This window comes from Sinocyclocheilus rhinocerous, unplaced genomic scaffold, assembly GCF_001515625.1.
Source record: "Sinocyclocheilus rhinocerous isolate Xijiao unplaced genomic scaffold, SAMN03320098_v1.1 scaffold72, whole genome shotgun sequence".
Lineage (NCBI taxonomy): Eukaryota > Metazoa > Chordata > Actinopteri > Cypriniformes > Cyprinidae > Sinocyclocheilus > Sinocyclocheilus rhinocerous.
The window spans coordinates 1,498,820-1,510,555 of record NW_015628351.1 but is presented as its reverse complement, the minus strand read 5'-3'; the positions used below and the strand labels follow the sequence as shown (position 1 = coordinate 1,510,555).

General features: G+C 39.9%; 1 protein-coding gene across 1 annotated transcript in view; it reads left to right on the top strand.

Moving 5' to 3' along the window:
* The window catches only part of LOC107737670 (agrin-like), a 283,048-nt gene that overhangs the window by 233,564 nt on the left and 37,748 nt on the right, over positions 1–11,736 (top strand). The window contains exons 18-19 of the mRNA XM_016549260.1: positions 4,544–4,903; positions 10,332–10,457. Coding sequence (XP_016404746.1) covers positions 4,544–4,903; positions 10,332–10,457 — 486 coding nt within the window. The remainder of the gene's footprint in view (positions 1–4,543; positions 4,904–10,331; positions 10,458–11,736) is intronic.

The window sequence follows — 11,736 nt, the reverse complement described above, 5'->3', positions numbered from 1 at the left end:
TACAAACACATGCATGTGTATATTTAAGAAAAATATGTTATGTTTATATATTAAATATATTTATGTATAATATAAAATCTAAGAATATAAATGTATATACATTTGTAGATTTTGGCAGCAGCCATTTAAACTCCATATCGTTCATAATTAGTTGACACATTTTCACCATCCAGTCAATTCTTTTTGTGAACAGCAATTCACGTCTACAGATATTTTAGTTATTTGATTACAGCTCACATTTGGCAAATTGATTCTGGACCTGGATATAACATAACACCGCAAACTGATGTTTAGAGATGACGATTGGACCACCATCCCTGTAGTCATTAACCAGAGCACCTCTCTGTCTTGCTCTGTTTCTTGGCATTACCTGCCTGTATGACAAGAACCCAGCTGCTCTTCTGGGTTTATTCAGGGATCTGGGAGGAAGTAAAGAGCGGGCTTAGGTTGGATCTTCACCAGCCTAAGGCGGAACTGGCAACAGCAGGACCATTTATTAGTTTCTTCTCTGACATGTGGGGTAAAGCGGCCCAGGCTTCAGACTGTTCGGCAGCCCTGAGGTGGAGGGGTTAGATCACAAGCTCATTTCACGTGTGACTGGATGTGAATTAGCCGAAAGCCTGCCTTTCTCTCTATATTTCTCCCGCTGATCTCTTGACGCTCTCTCATCATCAACTCTTCTTGATGACAAACGGTGCTATGAAATGCCACACGGAGCGAGTTACTCCTTGTGTTGCCATAGCAGGCAGCAGATGAGGCAATCAGTGGCACATCTTGGTACATGACGCAGGGCGTTCAGGGTCTTGAATGGCTGAGAAACTTTTGGTTCATCAAGAGTCCAAGACTTGGCAGTTCCTTGCGCTCACATATGGTGTCATCACCTGTACGCTTGCTGCAAATTGGCAGTCTATGCATTAGCATATGGGACGGGCAGCTTTCGGCGTAGATGTTAGTTTTGGTTATCGTTTTTGTTCTAACCAATATTTTCCGGGTTCAAAACCTGTTTATCTCTGTCATACCACAGAAAAGCATTTCGAATCATCCCTCTGTTAAAAAAATAAATAAATTATTAAAATGGAAATCTACAGGGCAAGGCATAGACGTTAAAATACACACAGTTTCACAAGTCTGTTCTGATCAAATTGCTTACTAACCTTGTCTGTGCAGAGTTGCATCCAATTTTTCAACTTTTCTCATTACCATGTAAAGGCAGTAAACCCTGCAAGGTACTATTTACATAGGGAAAAATCCTCCCACAAGAATTATGTCGTATAACCTGAAGTTTATCTGCTTACTACAACAGTAGAACCACTGCTATAAGGGCATTTAAAACAACTGTACATCTCAAATAACTCCCATTTTGTATGTAAGCATATTTATGTTTTAATAACAATATGACATGAGCATTAGTGTAAATTATCCTGATTTACCCAGTGCTTCTCAACCAGGTGGCCAGGACCCACTAGAGGCCTCAGCAAACTTCCAAGGGCAAAAACAACTATAAATCAAGATATTTCCTGTTTTAATTCACTCCCTCAAGACTTTTTTTTCAGGGTTCCTTCTGTCTAGAAAAAAACCTGGATATATGAAGTAGCCTAATTATTAGTATGATTTCTAGACCTGAAAAGGTCACATAAATTTCAGGTGGAATTTTTGAGTAAAAAATATTTGTTTAAATCCTTACCCTTGATTCTTATCCAGTAAATCATGAACAAATGGAAAAATCATGCAGCTTCAAATATTGTTGTGGGCATTGGGGGAACCACTGCTGTACAAAGTGATGAAGTAACATGTAAATCTCGAGATTTGATATTTTGTCGATGGCTTGGCTTCTAATTCAGAGACATTGCACCGCTATATTGCAAATAGCCACATCCCCATGAAATCTCATTGGTCCAAAATTCTGCTCCACATAGCTAAATATTACACTTAAAAATGTTGTCAGTGTGGACAGACTTAAGTCTGGAATCATAGTTAGATTCATTAGTACAAGAGTTACAAACTGAAATGATTTTCTGTGGGGCTCTATTTGCATTAAACACATTGTTTATAGAGCTTAACTTACATTGAATCCGGAACCATCTTCTTTACCCCTTTCATTTCCTAGTTCCTAGCTTTTCTCTCACTCTTTTCTCTCTCTGGCTCTTTCAACTTCACTTCCGCCTAAAATACACACGCGAGTACAATGTTGTATGAAAAGACAGAAAGCCATCTTAATAACAGCCTTTCAAGAGTAAGTATACGGCTATGGCGACTGAAGATGACAATGATTTTTGCGTCTCCTAATTGTGCACCCTGCCTCTCTGAAAACCAAATGGAGCGTTAAACTTGATTAAGGCGAACTGACTGCTCCCGTTGCCAGTTGCTCTCTTTCAGCGTGCGTATTTGTGTCACAAAACCCAAAGCTGAGGCGAGCGACTCGAAGCCCACACCCCAAAGCTCTCTTTCCCTCAGAGCGAACGCTACGCTGAGCTCCTGAATGACAGGTGCAGCCGAGTTGAAATAAGAAAACACATGCCGTGACACACGACGATAGCATCGGTGCTCTCCCGCACAAAGCTAGCGTATCTACACACTCGCTCCCTCTCGCCTAGGCTGTGACAGCCGGTCTGATAGAAGTAGTATTCCTGTAAGGTATCGTATTTCACACCTCGTCAGCTACTCGCTGTTCAAATGCGAGATGATTAGCATGTAATTAAGAGCCTGTGCTAGCATGTTATCAGGTTCCCGACCAAGCGCGGTTAGCCTGTACACGAGGGATCCGCTAAAGTTGAGCACGAAGCAACGGATGATTGGGCGTTTGGATCCCTTGGTCCCTATTGTGGTGAAATCTTCGTGCCACGGTTATTGTTGTCCTCTGAATCTTTATATATATATATTTATATATATCAGAGAATATGTATCTTTGAAGAAGACTCTTGCATTGGTAATGTCTTTAAGTTTGAGCTCAGCTGCTGCATTGGAGAGGTTTGCCAGAGTGTTGAGAAGGCTGCGGTGGTTGGAGCATCGACGGATGCCTGCATGAAGGGAGGGCTTCCTTTGAAGCTGCAGCTAAACCCTGCTTTTCTGCCCTATTTATATCAATCATTCATCACTAGAGGCTCTGGCTGTCTGTGATTAAAGCCTCTCTACGGGAGGGCAACATCTGAATATGTATATATAATTCATATCTACATGCACAAGCGCACTCTCTCACAGATCAACCATATTCTGCAGTCTGAAACCCAGTAGTGTATAAACACTTCTGGTCAAGAGTCTATGTAATGATCGGGTTGAGCTTGCAGAAAACCTAGCTTTTAAAAACCTCAAAGAATTACATCAGAAAGATGCGGTGAAGCAACTTGGGTCTTCTACATGTGCAGTTGATTAATTTTGTGGGTAATTTAAGGGATAGTACACTCAAAAATGGAGATTCTGTCATTATTTTTCACTCTCTTGTCATTCCAAACCTGTGTGACTTTTTAAAGGTAAGGTTTAAAGAATGCCCTGGCTGCTATTTTTCAATGTAATGAAAATGAATGGGTATTCACACTGAGTAGCTTCAAAATGACAAAAAAGCATCATGAAAGTGGTTCTTTTGAAGTGGAGTCTTCTGAAGCCATAAAATAGCTTTGTGTACAGGATAAACCAAAATTCTAAGATACAAATTGTCATCATTTATTCACCTTAATGTTGCAAACATTTATGACTCAGGTGGAACTTAAATACGATATTTAAGAAATGTTCTTAATGTCTCTAAAACTGTTTACCAATAGTAGTACCAACATCTGGTTTTCATTTTGGGTGAACTATCCCTTTATTCACTGAAAATCTTGGCAATCCACTCTAGCTGTACTTGGCATGTTCATTAGATTTTATAGGAATAGAATGAATCATACTTTAAGTCATATATTTTCTATAAATTGGCTGATTTAGTTCACAGAACCACTCTGAATGATTCACTCACAAACCCAACTGATCCAGATTTCACTGACAAGGAATATATTAGTAATTTGGACCAATTTATTCTGCCTTTTAGAAGCTTGTAAACTTGAGTTATCAGTCATTGTAATCATATGGAAAAGAATGACAAGGACACATTCAAAATCTCTCCTTTTATGTTCCACAGAAGAAAGTCAGTCATAGAAGTTTGGAACAACATGAGGTGCAAGTAAATGACAAAATGTTCATTTTTGGGTGAACTAATCCTTTAAGGCTAAGCCCTTGTTGTTTGACTACAAAAGGGGCTCTTTGCAGGTGTTCAGGTGTTGGGGTGTAATGAAGCTTAAGTGATATGATGGAAACACGATGCTTTTTGCAGGCTGGAGTGGGTTTATGCCCGGTGTTTCAATACATCTGATTTTGATATGAATCTGTGAGGCATACAAAGCATTGCTCGGGCTAAGGACGCCCCGCTGAAACCATGCTGAGGCTTTTTTTGTTTGTTTTAATGGCAAAGCGAAATGGGTGGGAGGGTGTAGGTAGAATTCAAAGGTGAGAAAGAAGGCTTACAGAAACATTTCCATCTATGCTTACCCATCATTCCATTCCTGCTTTCTCCCAGAATCCATTGAGCTGACGGCCAAACCCACCCCCTTCCCAACCACCCACCGCACCACCCCTCCCACCGCTCACGTCAAGATCACCAAACAGCGCCATGGCCACACCACCACCACTACTTCAAGCATTCTCAAGGATCTGGACAGCTTCGTGGTGGAGGCACTGCCTCCACCGAAGGTGGTCGAGGCAGGAAAGTACTCCAGCACTTTCACCACCCACCGCCCCACCACACTCAACAAACCACCCCGCACCTCATCCCCACCCCTGGACTCCAGCCCTGACTTTGACGAATCGGGCAGTGGAGAGCCCAGTGGGGACGACGAGATGGTGAGCGGAATGGCGGAGAGCGGAGAAGAGCCACTTGGTAATGCATTCACCATAATCTTTCAGTCATAAGGGGTTTAGGCATAATTGTCAAGAACAGATGACAAGAGATGATGAAATTCTGGAGTGACCTTGTGTGTGAGATGACCTCGACTCGAATTGTAATGGCATATCAATTTAACGCTGCCCATTATCTCAGCACCCATTATAATTTGAGAGCTTTTGACACCTGACATCCAACTGCTAAGTGAGCGGTTTCATTTGGAATCACTTTTCCAAGAAAAAAATATCATCTTATATTCGGGACAATACGGTAATTCACCAAAATGACTAGCTTCAGTTTTTAACGTGGCCTAACCTTATGAGTAAGCCTCTTCTAAAGGCCATTTCAGATGAAGTCGATGCAACCACTGTTCCTTTCACTCCTTGCACAGTCTGTGTTTATCAGGAACCGAGCTTAAGACATAGACCCCACGAAATGAATTGAGTTTTCTTTCCTATGTTGACATTTTTGACACATATATTTTACATTACTTTTTGTTATATCCTATTTATATGTAGTGTAACTATTTTTAGGGGTTCAAGTACGTAGTGCTGAAACCCTATTGGAAATTTTTTTTATTTTTATTTTTTTTATTCTCCAGTAAAACTGATCGTGCAGCCCAAACCGTAAGGCCTAGAGTGCTGAAACTTGGTCAGATCGTAGTAGTATTGCTCACTACTCAGATCCAAAGACTCGCCCCAATCGCATTAAAGGGAGCGCTACAGCACAAAAAAATTTACATTGTTGTAATCCTTGGGTCAAAACAAACAAAACTTCTACCGGAGGATTTGTTCTACAAAGTAGTTTTTCTGCAAAATTGAGCTATGTCCAAAACCTACTTTTGCGAACTAGTCCTATAGGTTTTTCGCCCGATCAGAACCAAACCACTGCAGAAATATTCTCGGGACAGTGAATATCAATAATTTTTTTTTTTAAAAAGTTGACATTTCGATTTTTGCGCGCAACAGTACGCAAAAACGTTCTATGATAATTTTAGCCAATTGCTAAACGTAGCTATAACTCTTGAACGGAATGAAATATTTTCGCCAACTCGGTACACATATTGCACAGCTCTGCCACTTGGTAGCGCTATAAGATGGAAAAACATAAAAATGACTATAACTTCGCAACAGTTGGTCCGATCGACTTGAAAATGGGCATGCAGTGTCTTTGTCCAAAGTGGCACAAGTGTCTATGAGGACATTTGCTTATCTCAAAAAACATGGCTGCCATTGGCCAAACAATTTAAGCACCTATTTGACAAGGTTAACGGAGGTCGATCAGAACGAAACTTGGTGGATATGTTCGACTCATGGCCCTAAAGGTCTGTAAGAATTTTGAAAGTAATCGGCCACTAGTTGGCGCTGACGAGTTTTATGGCTCTGTAATCGTGGTGTTTCACACACCCACACAATATGCATATCATTTGATAGATCTCCTCATAATGAGCAACTTTGCCTCCAGAACTATTGCTGTCAATCAAATCGTTCATTAAATATTCACAAATATGTTAAAAACCTACTTTTGCGAACTAGTCCTAGGTTTTTCGCTCAATCTCGATCAAACGACTGTAGTAATATTCTCTGGAATCTCCAGATTAATAATTATCAAAAGAAATATTGAATTTTGTCCTTTGGTTAGCTATAATGGGCTCATTTTTTAAAAAGGGGCGTGGCCAAATATACCCAAAAGCCTATAAAACCTAAACAAAAACTCGAAACTTTATTAAACTTGGTGAAAACATGTGTCAGATGACTCTTAATAAGCATGCAAAGTTTCATGGAGATCGGACTATAGGTGGCGCTATAACAGTTAAAAGGGCCTCAAAAACACAATATTGCTATAGAAAATGACCTCAAATTGTAGAACATGTTCATATATTCACACAAACACTAGATCTTCATATCATATGATAGATCTCCTTATTCTGAACAACTTTGCCTCTGGGACTAATGCTGTCAATCAAATTGTTCATTAAATATTCTCAATTATGTTAAAAACCTACTTTTGCGAACTAGTCCTAGGTTTTTCGCTCAATCTCAATCAAACAACTGCAGAACAATTCTCTGGACTCTCTAGATCAATAATTATCCAAAAAAAATTTGAATTTTGTCCTTTAGTTAGCTATAACGGGGTCATTTAGAAAAGTGGTGTGACCAAATATACCCAAAAGCCTATAAAACTTAAACGAAAACTCAAAACTTTACGAAACTTGGTGAAACCATGTGACAGATGACTCTTAACAAGCATGCAAAGTCTAATGGAGATCGGGCCATAGGTGGCGCTATAACAGTTAAAAAGGCCTCAAAAACACAATATTCCTATAGTAAATATCCTCAAATATTAATGTCTCTTTATTTATTTTATTAATTTATTAATATTAATTTTTAAAAAAGTTCATATATTCACACAAAAACTAGATCTACATATCATATGATATATCTCCTCATTCTGAACAACTTTGCCTCTAGGACCACTGCTGTAAATCCAACTGTTCTTTAAATTTTGATATTATATTATTTAAAAAACCTACTTTTGTGAACTAGTCCTAGGTTTTTAACTCAAAATCAATCAAACCACTGCAGTACAATTCTCTGGACTCTCTAGATCAACAATTATCAAAACAAATTTTGAACATTGGCATTTGGACAGTTATAACATGGTCATTTAAAAATGTGGTCCTTATATAGTGTACCTAAGTGCCTATAAATCTTAAAAGAAAACTCCAAACATCACAAAACTATGTAAACTCATGCATTATATGATTCTAAACGATCCTGCAAAATTTTATGGAGATTGGTCAGAAACTGACACTGTAATAGTTATGAAGGTTAAGAACAGTACTTGTCTATGCTCTATTCCCTGAAAGTGCAAATACAACCACTAGATGGCAGCAAAGGATCACTCATTGGCTCATTCTATCACTTATATAGTTCTTTTCTCAAGGTTTTATTAGGTACTGACATTCAGATAGTTTAAAATCATAAATATTACATTTACAATCACATTTAGTCAAAGTTTACCACTTCATGCCACATATCAATTATGCCACACTATGATTAAATTTAAACCTGAAAAATATTATAAACAGGACACTTCCGGTAAGCATTTTATTGCCTATAAGTTATTTCAAATATCTATATCTACAACATAATCTGTGTCTGTGTGTGTGAGCATGCTAAGCCTCTATTAAGTAATAGAGTGTGTCTTAAGTAATATAGTTCAACCTTTTCATTACTCTGTGTGTGTGTGTGTGTGTGTGTGTGTGTGTCATCATATTCTCCATCATGGATGTGTTCTGGTGTCAGCCATACATTTCACGTTGGCTGAGACCCCTGACAGCATAGAAGTCATGAAGGCCTTTAAGTGCTTCTCGGTAATCTGAGCATGCTAAGCCTCTATTAAGTAATAGAGTGTGTCTTAAGTAATATAGTTCAACCTTTTCATTACTCTGTGTGTGTGTGTGTGTGTGTGTGTGTGTGTCATCATATTCTCCATCATGGATGTGTTCTGGTGTCAGCCATACATTTCACGTTGGCTGAGACCCCTGACAGCATAGAAGTCATGAAGGCCTTTAAGTGCTTGAACCTCGGTAATCACTGCTTGCAGCTATATTTGATTATATTATTGGTTGCATTTTATTATTGCCAGACCAGTTGAGAACCACAGATAGTTATTTTCTGCCTTTCAAAACCTAACTTTACAGCTCATACCATGGAAGAAAGGAACAAAGACACTTTCAAAATGAATAATTTCCAGCTGCTACCTACAATTTACAAGTATATTAAGTTGGTTATTTTAAAAAAAGGTATGATGTTAACAGACTTAAATAATCCTTAGTTGCATTACTTGCCTCTAGCAAAACATAGCAAGTAGCTAATAATAGGGTAAGCTGCAATTCTAAAATTAATTCTAAAAATTAATCTTGTTTAGCACATTTTGCCATTTTTAAAAAAATGTGGATCTGTTCTTTTTGCCAACCTTCTGCACACTTCTGCAAACTAATGGAGATCGACCCTAAGAGCCACAAAACTCCCATTTTGTTCTCCAATACAGCCGCCTCTAAAATGATAGCCTCTTAGTTGACATACAAGTGACAAATCCCTCAATCCCTTTACTTGTTTTGTGTCCTTCAACACCACGATACATAAAGTAGACCAGCTATTTTTATTCAGCTAATGCTAGCTTTACTGTTTAACTGCCTGAACTGGTATAAGAGAGAGCAGCGGGGCCTCAGATTTATTCTCTTGTCACTGTTGGACCGGAGCGGACCAGAGTTGGACACAGGACACATGAAGTCTGTCTGACATCGGAGTAGGAGGCATCTCTTGGGACTTTCTGATGACTTTCTGCCTCCCAGTGAACCAATAGCCTGTAAGGCTGAAGCAGTGTGGCAGCCAGCGTGCACCTCGGGGGCAGCGGCTCATAAATTTGCCCACAGACGCGATGAAAAGACGTCCAGGGATGCTTTCCAGCTCTACGCCAAAAGTCATTTTCCACCACTCACTATTTTCACACGCTGCCTCTCTCATACTCACAGAGCCCTTGAACATCTGACGGCTTTATGGCTTGTTTGCCAAGCAGGAGATATTTTGCTCCAACCCACAGTGCTAATCTTCTGTATATATCCTTGTAGGTGTGAGGCTGGCTCTATAGCTAAGACAGTTTTAACAAGCTATTGTTAGGGTTTGACTAAATGTGAGTTTAAAAGCAGGAATACATCAAGAAAGATGTAAAAGTCATTTCGCAGCTACTCGCAGATTGTTTACTGCAAATCAAACAGTCAACCATAGAGCCGTCTGCCTCTGTAATTGCCTCCCAGTGAACCAATAGCCTGTAAGGCTGAAGCAGTGTGGCAGCCAGCGTGCACCTCGGGGGCAGCGGCTCATAAATTTGCCCACAGACGCGATGAAAAGACGTCCAGGGATGCTTTCCAGCTCTACGCCAAAAGTCATTTTCCACCACTCACTATTTTCACACGCTGCCTCTCTCATACTCACAGAGCCCTTGAACATCTGACGGCTTTATGGCTTGTTTGCCAAGCAGGAGATATTTTGCTCCAACCCACAGTGCTAATCTTCTGTATATATCCTTGTAGGTGTGAGGCTGGCTCTATAGCTAAGACAGTTTTAACAAGCTATTGTTAGGGTTTGACTAAATGTGAGTTTAAAAGCAGGAATACATCAAGAAAGATGTAAAAGTCATTTCGCAGCTACTCGCAGATTGTTTACTGCAAATCAAACAGTCAACCATAGAGCCGTCTGCCTCTGTAATTATTTACACCATAATTTTCCTTCTCCACAACTTGACATGTTAATTTTTTTTGCAATTATACAAACAGAGATATCAGTTTAAACTAGTTGCTGCCTAGAAGCATCAAATTCTAGAAATCCTGCTCGTGTGACGTCTTCATCTCTTTCTTCAGGTACAACAGTAGCAACTACCACTCTTCCCACAGCCGAAGAACGGTCTTCCTGTGACAACACACCTTTCGGCTGCTGTCCCGATGGGAAGACGGCCGCCATCAGCTCTGAGAATACAAACTGCCCCTGTAAGTTCCTGCCAATCACAGCACGGGTTTGTTTATTAACTGTATGACCAGCTCTATGACTAAGCCACCAACAGCAATTATTCTTTTTATCCTGGAAGACTGAGAGGATGATGAGGAGGAGGGGGCCAGAGTTGTTAATGACAGGGGAAACTACTGTCTATGAGCATGTATTATCTTAGACATGCCGTATGGATGTTGATTTTGTGTGCCCAGGGTCCAAAATTAGTACTTGTCACACGCCAAATGCTTGTAAAAATGGCCTGTTACTCACCATTTGGCAGGTGACTTTATCAGGAACTGTATAATACATTGTTGAATTGAATTTTGTGTATATATACAGAATACTTACACTGTAGGTTTAATTTTAAGCAGCCATCACTCCAGTATTCAGTGTTACATGATCCTTCAGAAATAATTCGAATATGCTGATTTGGTGCTCAAGAAACATTATTGTTGAAAACAGTAGTGCTGCTTAATATTTTTGTGGAAACCATTTTTTTTTTCTTTTGTAACATAAACTTTTTTACTGATGAATTTATTTTGTCTTGACTCAATAGTTAATATTAATTACTTCTTTCAAAAAGGAAAAAAATCTTACAAAGCACAAACACAGTTAATTTTGGACCCTGAGTATGCCAGATGCAGGGGAGCAGGTTCAGTGTCAGTAGCCGTAGCAAATGGATAAACCAATTCTCCAAAATGTGTTCTGACTAGCATTAGACCAGATGCGTCCATACACACACAACCCTTTTTCTCGCACCAGCCCCATCTGTTTTATAAGAGCAGAAATTACACACAATGGAGACTAATCAATACAGGACAGACAGCCAGTAGCAGGCAGATGTTTTGTGTTCTCTGTATGGGAACACTAGGTCAAGTGCTCACGTCTCTTCTCATATCCGTCAGCTGGGTCTCGTAACTCCCCACCGTTTATTGGCGATGTGTCACAGCGGCCGGGAGCGAGGGCCCTAATGTCCATTGCGTTCAGTCTCTGCTGTCAGCTCGAGCTTTTCCCATGTCTCTCAAGCACTAAGGAGAACTCCCCCTCGTATCAAACTGTTTTATAGAAAGGCTGAAAACAGCAAACAGTGCAGTTTACCCCCTGCTACCTCAATGCGATGTTATCCAGTTTGCTGTCCAAACCTGCCTGGCACTACGTGAAAAAGTAATTGCCCCCTAAACTGTTTGTGCCACCCTTTGCAGCAACAACTGCAATCAGACGTTTGCGATAACTGGCAATGAGTCTTTCACATCGCTGTGGAGGAATTTTGGCCCACTC